Source organism: Planococcus citri, chromosome 3 (genome assembly GCF_950023065.1).
Source record: "Planococcus citri chromosome 3, ihPlaCitr1.1, whole genome shotgun sequence".
Classification (NCBI taxonomy): Eukaryota; Metazoa; Arthropoda; class Insecta; order Hemiptera; family Pseudococcidae; genus Planococcus; species Planococcus citri.
The window spans coordinates 44,946,683-44,971,455 of NC_088679.1; the positions used below are offsets into that span (position 1 = coordinate 44,946,683).

General features: G+C 33.0%; 1 protein-coding gene across 7 annotated transcripts in view; it reads left to right on the plus strand.

Moving 5' to 3' along the window:
- Positions 1-24,773, plus strand: part of LOC135838506 (podocan-like protein 1) — a 46,651-nt gene that overhangs the window by 18,356 nt on the left and 3,522 nt on the right. For 4 of the 7 annotated variants that reach the window (XM_065354170.1, XM_065354169.1, XM_065354168.1 and 1 more), the window contains 4 exons: positions 3,464-3,529; positions 17,590-17,747; positions 19,576-20,137; positions 20,223-20,472. In XM_065354170.1, the coding sequence (XP_065210242.1) occupies positions 3,511-3,529; positions 17,590-17,747; positions 19,576-20,137; positions 20,223-20,472 (989 nt within the window). In that variant the 5' untranslated portion in view covers positions 3,464-3,510. Of the gene's footprint in view, positions 1-3,463; positions 3,530-17,589; positions 17,748-19,575; positions 20,138-20,222; positions 20,577-20,663; positions 20,745-24,773 lie in introns of all 7 variants that reach the window. The other 3 variants (XM_065354172.1, XM_065354173.1, XR_010557421.1) reach the window with 2 other exon arrangements.

Here is a 24,773-nt window from a genome sequence, read left to right on the forward strand (position 1 = left end):
TTTTTCAGTATTTCATTCTATAACCATTCTGTAATGACTTTTTTTCGTTAGAAAGTTACTGAAGATCATTACTTTTGGTTTTGAATTAAGCAGCATTATGCTAGTGGATTTTTTTTTACTAAATTACTAGATCAGTTAAAATAACAATGGGTAGAACATGCATCCCAATTAGGTTATTTTTTCCCCAATTTTTCATGGTAATTTTAAAAAAAGAACTTGTGTTTTACCACTTTTTTTAAAAACTGAAAACTAGTTTTTTGTTTTGTCAGAAGCCCAGCCTGACTCGGATAAATGTGATATTTTTTCCATTCCTGACATCCTGACGACTTGCGGCGTTGAATTTAAGCTTCCTTTATAGTGGCCATGGAATTTTTCTACAGAAAAGTCAAATGTGTAGATTCAAATGGTAGCATTTATACTGGCTGTGGAATTTTATTAATTTTCTTGGAAAAAGTCAAAATTTTTCAACTTTACTTTTCCTTAGAAAAGTGATGAATGAGATGAAGATTGAAAACTTTTTATCAAAGTAAATACATAATCATCAGAATTTATAAGAAATCAGAAATGTTATTATTTTACAAGTTTAGAGGTTCAAAACTTTCAAAAGTGCATAAAATTGAGTTTGAAAAAATGCCACGATTTTCTGTAGAAAATGTCTATTGCCAGCTTATTGCCACTATAAAGGAAGCTTTACAGCGCTACTGCAGTTATCACCATGTGTTGTTATAAAACCCCAAAAAAATTGCAGTGTGATAGAGAGACCGCGAACCGATTATTTTATTTCATCATTTTTTTATAAATCTGTATTCATTTCGCGATTTCGGTGTTTTGTAAAGTTGATTAAAGTATCTTTAAATCAAATTAATTATTGATAATTAATTTCATTTTATCATCGATATTTTGGAAAATGGAATCGGAACACGAAATCTTACAGTGAGTATCCAGCATCATACATTATATTTCATTTGATATGTATTTCAATTAAGTTATCATTTGATGGTGTTTCCCTGAGTGATTAATTAAACAGTTAAAGAAGGACAATGCACGTTGGTGATTTGATTAATTCATTTTAAGGAACTACGTATTGTATTGAAGTTGAATGTTTTACAAAAATTCATTGCGTAGTACCAGTCTGATTCTACATATTCTAAGTTACGAACTGACTGAATGAATTAAATGATCGTTTTACTCACTTGTTCTCATCTTTAAAAAATCAATGCCCCCCCCCCCCTAAATTTCTGGCTTTTTTTCAATTTTCGTGCATAAATAGTTAAACATTTGCAAAACTGAAAATTTTTGGTTACTTTTTTGGTGAGAAAAGGTTATGTACTAGTTACTTTTTTTGAAAAATATTGCTGTGATGCCTGGTAGATCTTTCATTTAAAAAAAAAAAAAGATTTTATTCTTTTGTGTCGTGTTTAAGTGAGAAAGAATTACTTACCAATATCATATTTTTCGAATCAATACATTATCGTAGTCTAATTAATCGGGATTAAAAATATTTTTCTATTTTTTGAAGAAAAATACCAAATGTCGAGTACCTCAGGTAACTTTAGAATTATTTTGGAATTTGATTTTTTTAAATTCAATACTCGTATTTTCTCAATTCCTACATTGAAATGAGAAATTTACATCTCAATTTCTCCTTCAAATTCTACATAAAATAAAATTTCAATTAATCAGTTTTCAAGATCTGTGCGTTTTTTCTCATTGCACAAATTATTTTATTCAAAGCAGAAATTTGAATAAAATGAAATAAACATAGAAATTTTGTTAATTTCCAAATATACAAAGATATGGCGATTTTTTCTCCTTTTTCTGTGTAAGCCAGCAGTCACCTGTAAAAAAAATGATCATAAAATTAAAATTTTAAAATTAACTCGAGCAGCTGAAAATTAGGGGATGGGTTTTTTTTGAGGTCCTCTTTCCAAGTTTCATTCTAATTGGTGATTCCCATGTCAGGGGTTCTCTTGTTAGACGAGTTCACAATTCGCCTTTTTTCTAAATTTAAAACACTGATCGCCCTAAAAAATGTTGATCAATTTTCAATCTCAGTTCTATGGTTCTTAATAATTATTCCGGTTCCATTTTTCAATTTAAAGTTCCTAATCATTCCACTTCCAGTTCTACTTTCCGACATTTTATTGATTTCTGCGTGAAACAGATGGAAAGAGGATACAGGATAGACTAGCCAAAGATGTGACGCTGACAATTTCTCGAGCTCCTTGTACATACGTACATACGAGTAGAAAAAAAGAAACTTCCGATCTTGTAGAAAATAGAAGTGTAAAGGTAGAGGCTATCAGTGGTGCTGGTCCTCGGTAGGATTTTGAAATAATGTTGGTAACTTTAGCCACGTGGCCAAAAACAAACACCATGAAATCTCTTTCTACTAAGCAAAGTAGAAGGAGCAGGAGGTTGTCGATGATCTCTCTCTACAGTTGTGCAGACACTACAGGATATGTCGGGCTGCTGGAGTTGGTTTCCACTTCCAGCCTCTGGCGACGAAATCGGAGACCGATGGCGCTATACTTGACGTATCAGGCGGTGCAGCAGCAGACACATTAGCAATAATTTTTTCAAAACTTCAGAATTTGAAATACCTATACCTTCTGCGTGTGATTGATGATCGTGTGATGAATGGTCTGGGTCTGCGATTAGGTATCAAAAAGAAAAGAAAACTGATTCAGTGATCATTTATGAGTGATGAATTCGTACATTTTGTGCCAAACCACCCTTTTTGAAATTAAATATTTTGCTCGATTTACATATAGATACGCAAGGTATTGAACCAATGTACCTACGCTTATTATATGTACAATGAGAGGGGGGACGAGGTAATTATTTGTCATTACTTTACTGGTACCTCGCTATACCTAGCTTTCAGCTCTGGCTACCTATTATTATAGGTGACCAATATGAAATATTCTTTATTAGACGCCTCGTGTGCGTGCTACGAGTAATTTAAAGCGGAAACGACGCTCGGATATTATTTTTATGCCTACAATATCCATATTATAAAATAAACGAAATTCGTGCGCGCCGGCCGCACGTCGTGTCAGATACTACTCGCTGTGTAAATGGGCGACGCTGGAAGAAGGGTGAATTAAAAAAAGGAGTCTAAGCGGAGACTTGGTTAAAGAATAAATGCGTGTTCGGAGTACGTTGTCCCTTGTATTTGTATGGGTAGAATTTAGAAAATTTACCCTCTTTAGTGACGCCACTTGGCTTTACGATTGGGGAAAAAAGAGAAAATAATACGTAAAATGTCGAACGCTATTATCAGGAAGTTGTAACTACGCGTTATGCTATCGATTTACTTCTACGACTTCTATCCTATACCTTTCTCTACCTACCGGTTTGATTTCGTTTTAATAATTTTTAATTTGTACTCGTATCTATGAATAAAATTGTCGTTTTAATACCTACTAAAAATTATATTTCTGTTTTTTTTTTTTTTCAGAATCCATTTTTTAAACAAGATGATCGTTGAATAATTTGGCCAACTCAATGAACTCAGTGTGTATCGGTAAGTTAATGCTTCGAATTTCGTCTCCTATAATAGGTACATATTATAGTATTACCTACCTGTAGGTAGTAGAGGTGCTATTATTTTGTCGGTACATTACTAAAATAGTACTCCGATGGCCGGATTCGTCGTAGTGTGTGATTACGAATAAATTAAATTTAATTAAACAGCTGTAAAATTCATAAAGTTGAATGAAAGGTTTACTAAAAACATCGCCCTTGAGGATTTTGCGCTGCGCGATAATTAAAAATGAATATTCCCAAGTTCTCGTCGTCGTTGTTGCTGTTGAATTCAGCGAGAGAAAATTTTTTGTTTTTCTCCTCTTTTTTGTTCCCGACAACGTAATCAACAAATGCGAGAACGAGTTATTTTTACGGTTTCGTTCATATTGTCTCGTCTGTTCGTCTTTTCCATTAATTCTTTATTCAAAGTAAAAAAATATGTACTGCATTGTGCGAAAAAATACAGCATACGTATAACTTTCCTTTGAAAGTTGTCTCTCGCAGCGAATACGGAAAATTTTCATTTCATCGCTCGTTTTGATGATGAGGTCGATGAAATTCTCATCTTTTTCTACGTTTTCCCACAATTTTCCATCACAAAGGCGGTCATTACTCGTATACGGCTCTATGCTTCGAATGTTTAAACTTTCAAAGCTCTTAAGCTGGTTAAACCTTAAATGATGCTACGATGGGTTTTGCATTAAGTACCTGCGTCAGCGTCACCTTGTATATCACTGTACTCGTATTATGCCACATTGCCACGACAACACGCTGTTCTCTGTTCTGATAAACACGATGACGTAGGTTGATGGGAAAATTTGATTTTCTTTCATCGAATACACACAGAGAAAACCTTAATTGGTAAAGTCTCGATGTGTATCGTAAATTTTAGGGTTTCGTGATATAAAACGTATAGTCTTTATCTGGAACGATTATTATGGAAACCACGTGCTAACCTTGGCGAAACTAAACAAACGATAAGCTTTTACGTGTCTTCTTTGCTTCGACGACGTAGACCGACCACTGAAGATAGCTACCTAGTACATGTGTTTGATGCGGAGGTATTTTTACGTAGTATCCCCAAAGCGGTCCCTTTTGCGTTTTGCTATACAATGTTTCGAGAATTTCTAGTGGTTTATTAAAAATATGTCACTGGATTTAGAGAATGTTGTGACGAGGAATTCTACGTAATTTTACCTTTTTGGGGTTTTGTTTTCACACAAAAACGTCCGCAAAAAATTCATTCGTCTTCCTGCATAGTTTTCCAAGTCTTGGCAATGGTGGAAAGTGTTGACAGGTTCAAGAAATTATTCTCACGATTTTCTTATTGTTCTAAAATAAACTACCTTAGACCTACATTTTTCCCCTATCTATTCTTACATTCAATCTGAAATTCTCCGTTCAAACTTGATTTACATTATTTAACTTTTAAATCTATGAGAAAAATTTTTCTTGACTGGATAACTAGGTAGTTGAAAACTTTTTATAAAATATGTGGGCACGGCACCTGTTCCACGGGAGTTGACGAAGAGCTTTTTTCGAATTTTATCTCATTTTTTAGTTTATCTACTTATTCGAATAAAAATGTCTCAACTGGAAATATTTACAAAATTTTTATACCTATTTATGTGAGTGTTGGACTGGTACATTTTTATGTACTTTTTTCAAGCATCACTAAAAACATACCAGGATTACTATTTTTTTTTTTTTTTTTTTGTGATGAAAGGTTGATGTTTTTATTTGATGCAAGATAATTTGGCTAAAATGAGCGTAAACGCCTTATTTTTCTCTAGTTTCTTTTTTTTTTTAACACCACTCTATTCTATATTATTCTTTTCTTCAGCTTTAAATGATTCTATTAGATCAGGTGAGTAGGTACATTTGAAAGAATTTCTCGAGAAGGCTAAAAAATGAAAACAACCTCAAAATGAAACGACTTCTGTCTTTCTTATTTTTCCTTCAACTTGTATTTTTTTGCAATTTTTCCAAAAACAAAAAGCTTATGACCGGAAAATTTCCAACTAGTGAAAAAGAAATTAGGTAGGTACTTCAAAATAAACTTTGAAAAGATTTGAGCACTTCACCTCTTTCTCCTCCCCCTCAATTGCAATTTTTTTTTAGTTTTTCATGAATAATTTTGAAGAAAAAAAAATCGAATGAAAGTAGATTTGACCTAATTTTTATTCCATTCTTTTCGATTCCTTTTCACTATTTCCTCTTTTGAGAAAAGAACCGTAAAAAACTGTAGGTAATTTTGGAAAATTTTCACTTTTTATTCCTATTTAATGCATATTTTGAAACCAAAAAAAAAATATGAAAAACGGAAGCTCCAGGTCGGCTTGAAAGTGATTACAATTTACTCGGAGGGGGAAGAGGCGTTTCACTCCGTGTAAACCGATTTTAGGATTTTCATATCAAGATTAACTTTTATTCTAAAAAAATTGGTTTATCGTATACCTAAGTTATTTTTTTTACTTCTAAAAGCCAGAAACCAAAAAATCAATTTCAGCAACTTATTTTTGAGGAAATTTTCGAACTGGTTTTAATCGCGTGTACCTAAAATCACGTTTTAAAAAGTCTCCCCCTCCCCTACTTTCCTTTATCATCTTTCGAGAGAAAAAAATATCTTCCCACTTAGTCACGAATTTTTACTGAAAAATTGAAACTGGTGACAAAGTTATGATTTATATCTTTAAGTTTATTATTGGAACATTTTACGAAATTTTTTCATCGTCGCAATTTGAAAAGTTTCGTAGAATGAACTTTAATCGTTCAATAATTTGAAGTACCTCAGTCGCTGTTTTCTTAAAAGTTCCACTACCAAGAAGTCCTTGTTACATCATTTTTTTTTCTAAAATAATCACGGATAATTTTTCTTCTTTCTTCGAACTAGGATTTGGGTATTTCACACCTGCACGTGCAAGAATCTCTTTTTATTTAATTTGCTTGTCTTTTTTTAATTACGTTTGATGAAAGGCTAAGTTTTGAATTTCTTAACAACTTATAACATCACAAAAATCATAGGTAGTCCAAAAAATAAAAGGACGGCGATTTTCTTGGTACATAAAATAAATGTGGTTTGGAGCAAGATGAAAGGAAATATGTATTGGTTAAGAGTAATACGAGTACATAGGATAAGTAAATAAAAATATTAAAGCTTGTGCTGCTATTATGCTAAATCTATACCTATAGCTCAAGACGCGAGCAAAAAAATTGATCTGTTTTGAGATTCTTTCATGAATACCTTGTTGTAAGACGTATAGGGCAACATGCCGCGCCTAACCGACGGTTTTCTGTATGATAAATAATTTTTCAATTCTTATCAGCCGACAGACAATATAGTTATCAAGTACCTCAATGAACCAATAACATTGTAACCTCAATACCTATTACGATTTCATTCCAATCCAAAGTGTAAAAATAAAACATTCGCGCTAAAAATTATCGAACACCTTTTTCTGTAGTTGAATCATCGAATATTTTGAATGGAAAATTATGTACATTGAAATCGCAATGAGAGGAGGAAAAAGGACGCTGCGTGTTTTTACTTTAGTTTTGTGCTTTTGCATTTCCCTACTGAATGTAGAAAAGGGGAAGTGGGGGGTGGGGGAATAACTTTAAAATGAAGTATAATTTACGAGATTAAAAATAGCACGACATGGAAAAACACGACATATGTTACATGGTTCTCGAAAGAGAGTGGAAGCAGGGGTGTAGTGAATATCAAATGCACATAATGTAGTATCCAAAACTTTTGAACTTTAAGGTAATTCTTTATCGGAAGTACAACGAACTTATTTGTAAACATTTTTTACAACAAAATTGAGTGTTCGTGTGTTGTGATGATGTGAATTGACATTTAAAGATTCGATTTTTCGCTTTCGATTGGGTGGTTGAGTATTTGCAGACTGTATATTTTTTAAACTGTAGCTAGTCGATTCTGAATTTAATTCTTGAAAACTTTGGTCATCATGATTTTTGGCAACTTTATGAACGTAACTTCAGTGCGAGAGTATCTCATAGATTATATTGCTCTTTTTCTAGAGGTTTGCTATTTTCAATGCAGGGCTCAGATGAGTGAAAAGGAAGGGCGAATGGTAGCTGATGCTGATCCCTTTAATGTTTGCTCGATTGATATTCAATTTGAAACAATTGTATTGCTATGAAAATTTTTTCAAAAATACTAGTTTTGAAAAGAAACTTGTACCAAATTAAACAAAAATTGGGGGGGGGAATTCCGAATTAGAAATTTTGGATGAACTAAGTTGAAAAATATCAATTAAATAACTGCTCGAAACTACTTACATCTACATACCTACTTACCTACATACATGAACGTTGAATCCATAGGAATGTTACCAATTCATCTTTACGTGTTTAGTCTCAATTTCTGAATAAGGAAAATGATAAGATTTTCCTTATAGCTGCTTTAAAGTACATTTATGTCGCGATCGTCTGTTTATTAATAGAAGCGACAAGCGTATTATAAATCAGGGTATAGCAAGTTGTACGCCTTGGGAAGTGAATAAGATTCGACAGAATTCTATCAAAACGCCATATTCTTGCGTTAACGTAAGAAAACCAACCTACATTATATATGGGTAGGTGAGGTGCGTATAATTACGTACCCATATTATTATTACAGCCTAGATCGAATTTATGTCTGCTGAGGTACGTTGCTTCGAATGTAATATGGTGTTTGGCCATTACCCAAAAAATTTTTTCATTGTTGTAACATTATCTGTTTTCAATTTTTAATATCGTAATATTATTTTTCCTTCGTGAACCACTAAACCAGCACCATCAATTCAAAATTCGAAATCATGATGTTTAGTTTATTGCACGTTGTTTAGAGTAGGTCTAAGTACCTATGTACATTGTACATAATATGTACTTACAATTAAAAAAATGAACAATTTCGTCTCATCAATTGTGAGCTCCTCACTAGTTTTCAAATTGCATTTTTTTTTCTTGAAAAGAGCAAGTTTTAGATGAAAGGTGAAGGTGAATGAATGGCGACTGTTTCTTCCGAGTAAAAATGAAACCGTCAAATCGTGAATCACATTCAATTTTAATAATTTTGGATCAATTTGAATCGCTAATCACATTTAAAAAAAAAAAATTACTGGTATTGTCGTCTGGTTGACTTTTTCTTTCTGCTATTGTTTTGAATGGGTATATAGGCAAATTTATTAAATTGAAAATTTATTTATCTAATCAAAATCGAGGTTAAACATGAAATCAAGAATGGTTTGAAAACTGAATTGAAAGAGAAAAAAGTGATTTGAATCACGAACACGAATCGTTGATATTTTTAAATTACGAATAATTACTTCACTTTGGTGATTAGACTGAATCCCAAAAAACGCTCAAAAATTGATTCGAATTATGAATCGCGTATAAAAGTACACGATTCGAATCGTGCCCACTCGTTTTACGCAGAATGTGGAACAATGACGTACCTACCTACTAGGTTTAGGTACGTATACTACGTACCTTAAACGACTGAAGTTCATTTTTTGATAAATCAGTCGCATATATTCTGATCATTCAAAAGAAGTCATTGTATTTTTAAAATTTTTATCATTGCTAATCGATCAAGTCTGTGAAATATAAGTTCAGTTTTTTAATGTCTACCTACGAAAAATATAACCAACTAGATATTTTTAATGACGTTGTGGATTTATTAAAAAAATCGTCTCATAAGAGGTTAGTAAATTAATAACTCAGTTTTCATCAGCACCGTAAGAAATTTTTCTCGTGTTTACATTTTGATTGTATATTTTGCTAGACATTTTTTTGAAAGTTGAGTTATGTATGAGTATGACGAATGATTTGCACATACTTATTGGATCGCTACGAAAGTAAACGTAGAACAGGTGACATGTATAACCAAAAAAGAAAACTTACTCACTCGAGGTGCATCAGTAGTGAAGTTCAAGGTCGGTGTTACAACCTTGAATGAGCAATCTTATCACAAAATTCAAGTGGACCAATAACATTGCGTTAAATTGTAAAAAAAAATACGCTATCTTTATTGTGATCGACAGAGCGTTACGATAATGTTAATGTAATGAATGATTGTATATATAGTTAATAACTACATAATATATGTGATGTGCATTTGTGTAGTTTGTGTACAAAGTAGATTATCTAATCTGCATACCTGAATGTGAATTTACCTGTTTTCTAATTTTCATAATTATCGCTAGTTCAGGATTACTATACAGGAGGTATAGGTATGCTACAAGGGCTGCGACCAAAAATTAGGTAATTAGGTGATATAGCCCCCCTCCCGTCTGGCTTCTTTCTATAAATTCTCATTACACTTAGACCTAATTTGGCGCAAAAAGGATGCAATTTGATTTTTTTTGCAATAATTTTGAAAAGTACAATTTTAATGATGGAAATGGAATCAACCGAATTTTTGACTTTCATCGAAGTTTAAATCCTCTTCAGGAAGGTATTTTAAACGACAAAAAATTAGGTAATATTCGATGTCAGTGGGAAACAAGACCACAAGTTGAATAATTCGAAGACGAGACCATTTGTCCAACCGAATCCAGTTTCACTACCTTCATGAATTATGGTAGAAAAAATCAAGTGAACGTCTTAAAAATACGATATCAGACAAAATTTCCTTCGCTAAATTCCATTTCTCATGAAAAAAAAAAAAAAATGAAAATTCGGTGTATTTTCAGTGTTTTGAATCGATTCATGATGTTTTTGGAGTTGTTTTGGAACCTCCGAGAAATTACCAAATATTCCAGTTCATGTAAAATGACATTGAAATGTGAGTAGATATTTGAACTTGCATTTTGATTTTTGAAAATTTGTGCCGAAGTCGATCTACAGGATCACGAAAATGTACGGTCGTCAATAATTCGAGTTTGCTAAAATTTGGTTCTTTCATTAAGGCTCTTTTCGTGGGAAAACCAAAAATCTACGTACCTACCATGCAATAGATCAATTGATTCAGATTTTCAGAATATCGAAAAGATGATTTGAATCATTTCAGACATCTACTCCAATATATTAATTTTTTGGGTGGTAAGAAAAATGATACAAATGTCAAGTTTGAATCTTGAAAAATTTTCCAAAAATCACAAAACAATTTCAAAGCTTGAAATTTTTTCGTTGCTTGATGAAGGAATGTCTCAAAACATTTTATAATTTGCTCAACTATTAGCTGAATTCTTTGTCATCTTTGAACATTGCTTAGGTATATCAATTTTTTTTTCTTCGAAATTGTACTTATTTCAGGACTAAATTATGAGCCAAAGCTTAAAAGCTTTCGTAACCTGATGATGGAAGAGGTAACACAAAACATGTAATTTGCTCAACTAGCCAACCAGCTTCTTCAAACATTGCTCGATTTTATTTTTGTTCTTCGAAATTATCTAATTATGAGTCAGAGCTTGAAATACATATTTTGTAGACCGATAAGAGAATACCCCAAAACCATTATTTATAACCTTATGCTCAACTAACCAGCTTCTTTGAACATTACTTGATTTAATTTTTTTCTCTTCGAGATTACCTATTTCATGACTTAAATATTAGCCAGAACTTGGAAATTTTTGTAGCCTGATGATGGAAGAAGCTGAAACATTATCGCAAATGAAAGAAATTTGTTCGATCGAGTTTCAATAAATAAAAAGAATTCATTCGAGATAATGGAAGAAATAAAAGCTCTTCCATAATCTAAAGTAAAAACACGATGCGAATTCGGTTGAAATGAATTTCAAGTTACAAGAATTCTCCGGCCATTACGTGTTCCTGTTCCACTCGTTACGATAATTGCGGTGGATTGAATTTGGCGTTTGTATTCGACTTCTAAAAACGTTTTTCAGCGAAGGAAAAAGCAATAATTTACTGAATAAGTACTTTTTCTTTCACTTTGGATATTTTATCGCGAAGATTTTTGCATTCCATGATCTTCATTTCACCGGCCGGTTTCAATAAACGTATGCAAAATATGCCTACCCCGCTGAATCGAAGATTTTTTTCAAAAAAAAAAAAAAACAAGAAGAAAAATACAATAACGGCGGGCGATTAAATACAATTTTTTCGTCAGTTGATGAATTATTTAAAAGAAAGAGATACCCCAACGATGGGTAATAATAAAATGGACGCAAAAAATTGGAAACATTTCAAGCATACGAAGAAATATAGGTCGAATATCGATCGAATTTCAAGATGAAAAGCGGCGTCGTCGGTGAATTACCGAAAATGGGACGTTTTGGACGATGGGTTAGCAGGGTGAGATACAGGTTTTTTTGGGGAAAAACACGACGCGGCGCGCGAGAAAAGCCGATGTACGAGTAGTACGCTACAGCGTACTGGTTTATGTTTTATTGGGCATGTTGAGTGTGTTCAGGGTCGTAATCGATTTGCCAAATGCCACAGACGTAGTTGGCGAGTTTGATTGGGTGAAAATTCCATGTTTTGTGTAATTTCGCGTAGGATGAAGCCGAAAGTGGCGTGTGCACATACCTGTAGGTGTATTGACGTCTTTTTCATTTTTTTTCACCCTTTTTCTCTTTCCTTTTTCCTTTTTTTTAAACCGTTTTTTTTTTATCGTCGTTTGTCTTTCTTTCCTTCTCTTGTGGTAAAATGGAAATGCGGATTCGCGCTTGTTGCGAATTTTCAAACGAATTTACGTGCTGTTGTCAGGTTTTACGTAGGTAGGTACTAGGTACGTAGATAGGTAGGTATGGTTAGGGTTAGGCTCGTAGAAGAGGTACGTTTCTTTTGACATCCTCTTCCCCTTAAATAAGTATATGCCTTCGTAAATGAACTCAGAACGCGCATAAATCTTAATCTTGCTTCGAGTTCTGGTACTGTATAGCGATTCGTATTTCAACTCGCCGATTCTCTTTGGGGATTTTGAGAAACTGACGTATTTAGCTATCTTATTGTCTGCGACGAAAATTTATTCTACTTCGATGCGAGGTACATACCTAAATTCACAGGTTCAAATACATGTAAAAGTTTAGAAGTAGTTGTGAACTTTGCCTTTTTTGATTCTTGAAAATCTCGTTTTCCTAAAACGATTCCGCTGAAAAACTTGAATTTTTTTCTATTGGAATGAGAGGAGGAAAGAAGAAAGGGTAGAATGTGATTCGTAAACGTAGTAATCAAATTTTTACAAAAATAGAAAATTCTACCCTCTAAAATTTAATGCCCACTGAGTAAGTAATAAGTACGACGACATGAGTGAAAATAAAGAAATCTGAAATTTTAGCTATTAAATTAGTTCCTTTGTTTTTTAATTAGAAAAAATGAAAAATTTATGGTAATTTGAGAGGAACTCTCAAAATTTTGCTGTAATTTTAAATCAATTTGAAAACCTCTTGAAAGCATACTTCATAATTATATTCTTCAATATTAATCCAGTTTTCCTTAGGATTTTCCAATTTTGATAAACATTGGGCTCGCCCTCGGTTGGTTTCTAAGTAACCAAGCTACCAAACTTACAAAAGTAACTTTTGGTTATTTTTTTACAATTTTTAAAATTTGAATTTTTCCAAATCTTGGGCCTATTTTTTAAAGAAAAAAAAACATATCGATAATATCAACGCGTAATTTACAAAAGTATCAACTTTTTTAGTTTTTGTGAAAAGGAGGAGTTGCGATAAGGCCATTTTTTGGCACCAGCTAGTTATCGACTCAACCACTCTTAAAATGTTGTAATAAATGTACGAAATACGAATCCGTACGTGGTTAGTTAACCCAAAATGACCATTTTTTGGGCTCCAGGGGTTCCCAAAGTTGCGAATAAAAAAATAATTTTAGGAACCACTGAGTATTATTTTCAAAAAAAATGTTTAGCATAAGATATCTGTTTGAACCAAATAAACGTTATGCGAGGCGATTTTCTTACTTTCGACCCTCGGGGGCAAAAATGGGGGGTGTTTCAATTTTTTGAAAATTTTGGAACCACCATTTTGGACCTACCCCTCAGAACCCCGCTAAAAAGCTTTTTACAGTTTATTAGTATCTGAAAGACCTCCATCCTACCAAATTTTGAGCTCAATACAAATTTTCGCTGGCGCTCAAAAATCCAATTTTCCAATTTTTCGTAATTTCGATATTTTGGAAACCCCTAGAAAACTAGAAATCTGCTATTTGCGCCAAACGTAACGTTTTGAGGTGTATATTCGATTATTTAGATGAAAAAGTTGAATTAAGCTCCCTGTATATTCGTAATTTTGAACCTTTTTTTTAGAGCCTCCCATTTTAGGCACCACTAAAAATGGCGTTAGGGCATATTTTTTCAAATAAATTGAAGAATTTACATTCGAAATACACTAGCAAGTGCTCGATCATTTTTCATATGATTTTTCCAGTAACTTTCAAAATTGAGCTATTTTGGATCAAATTCTGAGATTTAACTCATCGAAAAGGCGTCAAAATAACGTTTTCATGATTTCAACGAAGTAAAAATGCCAGAATTTGACCTGAAATAGATGAATTTTGTGAAAAACTCTCTGTTTGTCACTTTTTTCCGAAAAAGATCAATTTGTTACTGCTATACCATGAAGTTCCAAAAAAAACTCGCTTTTTCGACAAAAATTACTAAAAGTTCCACTTTTTGTCAACAATTTTCAAAAATTTTTGCTCTTTTCCAAAAATTTACAAAAATTTTCGTTTTTTGCCTAATTTCTATAGAATAATTATAGATTTTTACCAAAAATGCCAAAAATTGCCGAAAAGCTAATTTTTTTGCTAAGAATTGCTAAAAAGTTGTACTTTTTCCAAAAATTGTCTAAATCTCGTTTTTTCCCCAGAAGTTGCTTAAAATTCTCCTCATTGAAATTTCAAATCATTTTCAGTTAAATTAGTTTTATTTTGCTGTAACAATAGCGGGGTTACTTTTTAGTAATTTTCTTGGTAAATTTGGAAGGAGCTGCAAGCAATAAAACGTAAACAATTTTGTTCCTTTTTTATAAATTGACTTTGAGTTAAAAAAATGGGGGTTTTCACTCAAGCTGGACCTTTTCCGTTTTCAGCATTATGTACCATTTCAATTGCTTTCAACATCGAAGAAATTTTTTTGTCCTTCTGTACTAGGCTGCAGAGAAATACAAACAAAACGGTACGAGTAGTTAGTATAAAGCCTGAATAAAGACGCTGTTCTGATTTCTGAACACAATACTTACGTCAAATTTGCCAATATAAGATTATTTCCGCTCGAATAATTTTTCACATGGTAAAATAATATACGTTGTAGACGTACGTCATGTGCACTGTACATCTACATATACCATACTGTACACACCCTTTGGAACGATGTAATTTCATTTACATTTCAAACATTCAAATCATCATTCGAACTGACGTAATGATACCTACTGTATTATATTTTCTTACGCATAAAGACACGAATTTGTATATCAACTTTATTGTGACTAGATGAACGTACTTAATACCTTAATCGTAAGTAGAAGTACATATTAAAAATTGCTATAAAAATTTCTCAACTCGGTTACCTACCTATACTATGAAAAGAAAAAAAGAACGTCCATGAACGAGGGCGCCACATTTTTATATTTTGGCCAATAAAATTCGGTCATTTTTACTTCTTACCCTATCTGTAAAAGCTGCGGATCAATAAACTAATACAAGAATCGAGTCTCCTCTCTGATAAAGCTGGAGCTGATTTCATACACATTTACGTAGCAACAAAACCAAATTACGTTTCTAAATTACGCGTCCAAAACTCGCGTAATGGGGGCAAAGACGCCAGAAATATTTCGTAACAGATCGCAATTTCACTCTCCAGTCTCCAGCTATGTTTAGTATTCCGTACCGATATCCCTTTTCGTTCGTTTTGTAGACATGGTTTTTTGCGCGCAACACGAGTAAGCAAATTGAGACGTAAAAACACTGCATTTCTTTGCAACGAGGAAAGTTTTCCGCGTACGTGGAATAAATCAAAAAGGATGGAAATTACATTAATACATATGCGAATATGAAAAATACACTTGAGCTCTGGGTACACTACATACTCCATACACTACGTATGTATCAAAAAACTTTATTTACTGCGACAGCGAGAATTGAGATGTCGACTTTTTGAAAAAATTCTCAACGAAGGCGGAAGATATAAGATAAAATACCTACCTAGTACCTACTTACTCCTACGAATAGGTATAGGATGTTTTCCTTCACGAAACAAAACGACTGGAAAAAAGTCAACAAATTTGATAATTTCTAAGGCTTTTCCATCGAATAATATTTTTGTGTTTGAGTAAAACTGGAGGTCAAATTTGTATGATCAGTGCGATGAATTTAACAAGGAATCTAGAAATCTATTTGAATTTATGGCGGGGAATTTAGACGAGATTTTTATTTTGAAAACGGTTATCAAAAGCCTCCAAATTAAGTTTTTTCCAGTAGTTGAAATTCATTTCACGTTGGATTTTTAGAAGTTGTGAAATTTTCCAGAAAATTATCAATTCAGATCGGAAATTGAGGTGTAAATGGTGACTTGGAAAAACAGATTTTCAGAGTTTTTTTTTTTAGCTTCTGCGCATCTCAAAATTTCAGGACTTTTTTTTTATTTTAGCCCTAAAAACGCACTTTTTCTTACTCATGTGGGAAGTCATTCATCAAAAATTGGTGGTGGGGAGTATATGGACTCCGAAAAAGATTCGTGAAATTGTAGTTGCCCAATCGCACATTTTGAGATTTTAAGGCTTGTTTTTGAAAACCTGCTACTTATGTCAAAATTGGGTATAAAAATGTCTAAAAATTATGGATGTAAATATAAATGGAATATTTTACAAATTTTTATTGATTTGTTACTTTCTGGTAAGGAGAAAAAAAAATCTTGAAAATATCTTGGTGATTTTATATTCAAAGGTGTAGATATTTTTCACCGTCTCCGCGGTCTCCATACTCGCAAGCATTACAGAATGTTTTAATATTCGAACTATACCGAGACATGTAAAATTCTAGTAACATAATGGAGTTTATCGACGATAAAGTAATAAGAAAGCTGTAATTTAATAATGTGCCTAAGCGAAAATCACGGGAATACCTTCGCGACCTTACAGACTCCGGTATAATCAATTGAATTTCCTCGTACCTACTTCGTCGAACACGAATATTATAAAATAATTAGTTTTGCATATACTCAACTCGTGTATATTCTTTGATGAAACGAACGCTATTTTTTTCCGCTGTTCCACGAGTACTCGCATTAGTAAGATACAGCTTTTCGACAAACACTAATGGCTGTAGCGACATATGTGCCACATTATACCAGTGAAAGACTTCTTCCCATGAATTCGTTTTCAGTATAAGTTTGCAGCTTATGCTGTGTATATGGTTCGAAATTGTGTATGGCATCTTGTCACTTATATTATTCTCCCATATTGCGTGTATATCTTACGATTAAACGAAGGTCAAAACTGCACGATTATAAAGAAAAAAGTGATGTAGTATCGAGAGTAGGTAAGGTATCTACATACTTGTAATGCATGGCATTGTGATGGATTTTTCACGTGTGCCTGTGTTCTATGGAAGATTGGATACTCTGTATTATAGGATGGCTATTAAAAAAATTCTATATCAACATGAGGTGGTAAATACCTTTGTGAAGTAATGAGACAATGGTGATGGTGGCAGCTTAAACCATACAGTCTTTTTATGTACCTACAGAAGCATAGCAAGTATCGGCAGTACCTATAGATGTATTGTGGTACATATGAGAAATTTATTATACTTCATACCTGTGCTCAACAAGTTGCTGTTCGATATAGGTTAAAAGCTTTACTAACTTTGATAATATTCCTCGATTTCCGTGCATTTTGTACCTATTCGTTAAGGGGATAGCGTAGGTGACATGACGGATTACTGTACCTAGACCTACCTACGAAGTACCTGGGTACATAGTAATGGGAGAAAATTAATTACAGGCGAGCGAAAGTTCTTACGATTAATTAAATCTGCAACATTTACTTTACATTTAAATTGCATTGTTTGAAAAAGTGTACTTCATTCTTAATTATTTTTTTAATACCTCATTTTTGTGTGTGTTTTTTTTAGATGTGGGTTTTGTATGCCTCATATTATTGCTGGCAACAAATCCATTGGCTGGTCAAAGCAGCACGTGCAGATATGGAAAACAACATGGATACTTCGCTGCTGAATGCAGTGGTATGAATTTATGGGACGTACCTACTTTACAATCGACTGATATCGAGGTGAGTATTTTTTTCATTTAGGTCCTACCAATTTTTAGTATTTTTCATAAATGTAGATGTAGGTAGGTAGTTGTTATTGGAAGACCTACGTACCTAAATTTATATGTTTTTTTTTCAAGGGTACTTAGGTAGGTATAAATATCGGTTTTTCGATTTGTGGTGCTGATAACTGCCATTGTAAAAACATACCTAGGTACATCTCTCTAACCTCGATAACGTATAGTATAATCTTGATTATCCTATTTAATCGGGAAAAGGGAAAACGAGATACCTCAAAAAATCTCCTAAACGTAATCAGTGACCTTTGAAAGCCAAAAAAAGTGTCTATGGTCATATAAATTTCGTATAAGTGGTGGGGGGGAGATAGTAGGAGTGATACTCGAATAGATTTTTTTTCATTCGAAGCTTCAGAGTGTGTATAAACATCTATCAAATGATGCAGTTGGTCGAAAATTGTGTTCAAAAACCAAATCTAGAAATTCAGCTGTAATATTTGCAAGGGATTTGGTCCTAAATTTTTTTTCCGGTGCTTGTATGTACTAGATTACATTTCAAGTAACTTTGGTTAATTTTTCAAAATTTTTTGGGTACTAAGTTACTTTTCTTATCCCTACTAAAACTGCTAAAAAAGTTTTGCTGTTTTGCCTAAAATTACCAAAAATTTTCATTTTGTGCCAAAAATTTCAAAAAAGCAACTTTTTTGCCAAAAATAGCTTGAAACTAATTTTTTTCGCTAAAAATTGTCGTCGTTTCCTTGCCAATGATTGCTAAAAACTTCCTTTCTGCTGAAATAATCTATGTCTTATTTTCTGACAAAAATGGTAAGAAGTATCGCCCTTTGTCAAAATTGTAAAAAGCGTCGATTTTCGTCAGCGATGTAAAAAAAATGGTTGTTTTTTGCAAAACAATCCCCAAAAGTCTCACTGTTTTGTTTTTCGAAAATTGCACATAAGCCTTACTTTTTTGCCAGAAAATGCGAAAAGGCCTCGTCTCCAGCTAAAATTGCCCAAGTCATGCTTTTTTGACAAAAGTTGTGAAGAAAGGTTTCTCTCTTTTTTTTTTTGAATTGCCAAAAAGTCCTATGTTTAGCTAAAATTGTCAACTTCTCAATTGCATTTGATTTGTATAGATTTGAATTGGAATGTTCTGTTTTTTTTAATATTTGGTAATTTTTTCTGCATTAAAATGTTTTTCTCGCATTTTGTAACATTTTTGGTTACATTTGCGGTTACCTTTTTCCAACGTTCTTTGTTACCAAAGTCCCTTTAAAAAAAAAATTAATAAAATCTCTGATCTTCATCTGACTTCGTCTTACAGAATTAGATAATTGAAAAAACTATTTTCCGAAAAATGTATTTTTATGACGAGATTTTTTACGTAAGAAACATCAAAAATGATCAATAGTTGATTTTTTGTCCATTTTTTTTAGCAAGTTTGAAAAAAAGTAATTTTTCAACATTTTTTCACTCCCCAAAACATTTTTTATTGAATTTTTAACCGAATCAAGACCACGAATAGGTACATCGAAAGTTAAGAAATGAGACGTTGTTAGTTAGGTATTTGTATTTGTTTGCGTTGAATTAGGTATATTATTCGTTTTTTCTTCGAAATGAATTTTGTTTTAGACGACCTTTTCCCTTTAGATTTCTGCATTTTGGGCTTTGTTTTTGAGAATTATAATTAAAATAAAAGTTTACTACACCTGGGAAAATCAAACGTTGCCAACCGTGCAAATATTAATGTATCGTATTATCCCTCAATTTATTGTAAATTTATTGTAATTTTATAATGTATTTTGTTAATATTCATTTTTTTTTTTTACTTACAGGCACTCGATTTATCAAACAATCGTCTCCGTGCTTTAAAAAACAACACTTTAAAATGTTGCACTTCGATCAAATTCCTGTACCTTCAAATCAACGGTATTTTAAACATCGAAGCAAATGCTCTTCAACCACTTACAGAATTAAACGTTTTGGATCTCAGTTGGAACGGTTTCGATAAATTGCCTACGGCCGTATCGCCTACGTTACGTAAATTGTACCTAGAAGGTGTTCCCAAGTTATTCGAAAACTTACAAAACAACGAGTTTAAAATAACGCATTTGAAAAATCTCGAGAGTCTCACAATTTCTGCCAATGAATTAAAGAAATTTCCGTCCTTCGGTGGTTCGGTTCCTAGTCTGTTAGAGTTGAACATAACAGACAACTATATCGAAGAAATAACTCCCGATGATTTAGCACCTTTATGCCAATTGAAGTTTTTACACGTGGGACCAGATACGTTGTTCATGAATAAGGATGCGAAAACATTATGCCAATGTATGAAATTAGCAAATTGGACGTCCGCGTATAATATTCAAGTTTCATCGTTTACCTGTAAATACGATAGTGAGTCGATGAATCTCGTATTTTTGTAATGAAAATTTCGCTTTTTTCGAGTACCTACTAATGTTTTCATTTTTTTGAATTTCAGAGTCGACCATACTAGACAAATGCGACTTAAGACCATCGAATGTAACTTTGGCGAAACGCGAAGCATGTCTGACCGAGATGAAAAATCGTCAAATTCCGTATTGGTTGATGATCGGAGGCGGTATTTTGGCGGCGATAACATGCATTTGTATTTTATTATACGTCCGTTATCGACGTCGGCAGCGAGAATCCGCCAAAAACGGACACGACCGTAATTCGGCCGTGAAGTATGACAATAAAGGCGACGAAAAGTAATTACCTACGAATACCTAATTCCATTACTTACGATAAGTCGATCAATTTTAAGATTTTTTTTCGTCTCGTTATACGAAAACGCTCATCGTCTCTCTATAAGGTCTGTTTGGTAAAAGTTTCTGTGTCGTGTTGATAACGTGGTATAAGCTTAAAGTTGGTCTTGTTAACTTTTTTTTTCATTCCTCAGACACGGTGACACTAGGCTTGGGGCATTAAAGCGATGACGCTTTGTTTAAACAACGATGCGGAATCACTCTCATTATAATAGGTATTGGATGATAATTTTTTTTTTCCTGCCATCATTAACAAATCATTGAAAGTCGTAGTGGTGCTGTTACTAACCGTAGATTTATACATCGCCTCATTTTTATCGCAATTTTCATTTTTACTAACGAGTTTTTCTCCGAGAAATTTTGATAGTTTGTTTCTCTTAAATTTCATCTTTGTTTGTCGAGCTATGCTATAGCGTACTGTTGCGAAATTTACGAATATATTATGGCCGTTAGCTGGGTATAAGACGTATATGTTATTGATCTTTTGAATGCTGAAAATGCTCCTGGCATATGTGTATGTGTACCTAATCGTGTTCATTAATACCTTTTGTTTTGTCATATTGTCCCGTAACGAGCAGGTGTTCGCCTTCTTCGATTCAGTGTGTGTGGTATTTACGGCATGCTATTGCGAGTTTATGTTTTATGCGATGGTGACGTTGCCAGCTTTGCAATGCGGGTCAGAAAGCGAAAACATTGAAATACGTGATAATTTTTACGTCTATTTACCTACCTATCTACCTGTAGAAAATGAAAAAAATTCAAGTAACGATAAAGAAGTCTGATGTTTTGATCAATTGATTATGCCAGAGTTTTTTCATTAATTTCTGATGTTTTTAATTTTTTCATTTTGTGAACGATTAAACGATTTATTCATTTTCTATCAACATCACTATTCAATGTGGGTGGGGGCCTGGGGTGATAGTAGTTTGTAATCCTTTTTTTTTAAAATTTAGGTTGCCCCATGATGCTTTCAAGAGCAATTCATTTTGAAATCTGGTGTCACTTTACTGTTTATCCCAAGTAAAAGATCTTATATGGATAACTTGAGAGTGGGGCAACAGGTTTTATAGACTGAATAGAAGAAATAAGTGGAGGGGATGGAATTTTTTCGAGCATTGATATTTGAAGTACGGATACCCTTGGTGAAAATTGTCCTCAAGTTACCCCAGCTAACGGTACCTACCAAAAACGTGCACTAAAAAACGTTGGCTAACCCTGAGAAGTAATTTTCCATTTCAAACCAATTTAATACCATACAAATATTATGGGATGAAAATGGTCATTTTTTTGGTTTTTTTCCACCTTTTTCTGTAATACGAGTAGATGGGCTGTTTATCTTCTTAAAAGCTTTAGGCTTTTTGGCAACTCTCGTAAAAATGAAGTCGATTCATCTGTATAACGTTCCTATTAATCGAAAGCTCTTTGTCAACAATTTCAAGGCTAAGTCACGTACGATTTACTGTTCAACACTTTTCCGAATTTTTCGAAAAATACTCGTATTTGTCTCGACTTTCCATTCTGCGATCAATGTCGCTAAACTTTGTCATGCTTTAGTTTTAACGAATAGGTAGGTATAAGCTTTCATTTTACATTCGGTTATCTACCAATTTCTGTACTCGATCAGTCGATCAGTAAGAAGGTACCTACTCCTCAAATTTATCTTTCTCGAATCATGTTTTTGGTATGTTCTTTTTATCTAGTAACATTAAAAATTGTTATCTTGTAACTTGCTAGATTGGTAATTAGTTATTTGTTATACTCTTGCAATGTATTAGAGCGTAACATCTCTCCCCAAGAACAAAAAATTTCTCATTTGTGTTCATCTGGATAACTCTGTTTTGAAAATCGAACCATCTGTGCCCTTCTTCCCTTCTCTTTGTCGAACTCGCAATCAGTTTTGAGTTCAAAATTAGTCTCATTGTTTTTCTCTTCAACACGTGTTACTCACTACAATATGTTGAAAGTACGTCTATCGTTATCAGTAAACATGCCAGATACCGCAATTTCCTGATGATACATACCGCCTACTTTAGGATTACCCCGTCCTCATTGGCATTGGATTGGAACGACGACGTACCTAATCTTGAACTACATACATTATTCTCATGGTGTGCCGTTCATTAAAATTTATCATTATCGTTGCCTTTTGTAGCTGCAGTCTGTTAGCGATAAGTACGCTGAATTTTATGGAAATTTGTTGATACATTTATGCTCGTATGATATTCATGCTGAAATCCAGCTCGTAATAATCCATCGAACGACGTTGGTCGTTTCTTGATTAACCCTTTGGTTAGCCATTTAGCCAATTAGTATGCGAATGCATTTGTTTCATTTAATTTGTGTGTCGTGTCGTATACCTTTGATACGCTAGTTACTCGTATTATGTCGATTTTCGTATGGATTGTTGTACGTAGACGTACATATAGGTACATATTGATACTAGATGAGTATCGTAATAGCGAATGCCTTTTGTATGTGTACAATGTAGTAGTAAATGACGGGAAAAGTATCTCTTTAAATGTGGAAAATTGCTTACTAAAGTAACATTATTTTTTAGCGTGTTGCATGTGAGCGAAATATTAGGTTTTTATATTGTTACGATATAGATAGGTATTAAGTTGGTTGTAAATAAGAGCAAAAGCACATCTATCGCGATACTGTTGAAAATTATCAGGTTAAATTACATAGGTAGGTACTAGGTACACAGATATGTACAAACGAAATAGTATATCTCTATCTACCTATTACCTATGTACTGTGTACCTGTGTAGGTATTGTGTTACAAGGTGATGTAACGCTTGAAAGAGGAGGGTTAATTAACTGATTTACAATTGTCTCCATTTTGACGATGCATATGTAGTACGTAGTACGTACTAATGTATTGCGTACTATGTGACTGTACTTTTTTTGTTGACTCGCTATCAATGACGGCATGTGTTGTGGTGGTAAAGCTTTGAGGGTAAACGGGAAAAAATAATGGAATATAGATATAAAATATAACTCGATAGGTTCTTAATATGAGTTGGTAGTACAAGGTGTCCCATTCTTCTGATATAAATCATTTAAAGAGGCGCGAACTGCATGCACTTTTCATCAAAAATGATTAAAAAATGATTTCTTGAAGTACTTAGTACATAGATATCTATAGTTTTAGAGAAAAAATCTGTTTCCCAATTTAAAGCCTATTTTTCACGTGTGGTGTACTATATGGGTTCTCGAAGAATTTTCAAAAAAATAGCGGATTCTTCGTTTGAGCTCCTATCCAACCTGTTTTGGAAGAAATGGCCCAGTTCCGAAAGATTTCAGACATTACAGTAGGGAGGATTCCGAATCATTCCTCAATCTCCTATTAAAATGATTTTACTTTTTTTTTTTCGTTTTTTTGTCTTAATTTTGTTTTTAATTCATCAATTTTTGATATTTTCAATTTTTAAAAATTTTCCTAACTTTATTGTTTGCAATGTTTCATTTTTAAATATAATTCATCTGTTATTTTTTAAGGGAGAGGAGGGAATTTCTGCTGACATTTAAAACAAAATATTGCCAAAACAAGTGATGATATTTTTTCTTTATAAGTAGGTATATTGTCTTGTCAAAAATCCTTTTTTCAATTCCTCTTTTTTTAATTTAAACAAATTTACATTTTTGCATTCTTTCATTTTTGATAGTTTAGTTTTTAATTTTTTCAAGTTTTATTGTGATTTAGGTAAATGGAAGAGGAAGAGAGATTTCTAGACAAACTGATCAATGAAGTTCAGTTTGTGTGTTCCGCGGTCCCCTCCCAAATTACGTTGAAAAGTAATGAAACACGATGAAAAAATCTGTTATACTCGTAAAATTGTGGATTAACATATAAGTTGTTGCATATTTGAAGTGATAAAATAACTTTTTTTTTTTTTGGAAAAAATATTCACCTAATAGTTCTGCTCCTTCACCCATTTTTTTGGTTTTGCCAAATTATGATATAGGTGATTAGATGAACCTATCTCAATCTACGAATTGAATTTTTTGCCACCTATGTTTATTGGGACACCATGTATAGATCAGATACTCTTATGCCAACCTACTCTTACTCAGGATATTATCGCCACTGTATTGACGATAGCTGCGCTTATTTAATTTGTAAATAATGTTACTATACATACGCTTTGGCATTACTTTTAGTTATAGTTAGTCTTATCATTATTATTATGGTAATAATTAGTTTTTTTTTTTTTGGTAATTGAGTATAATACTTATGATCC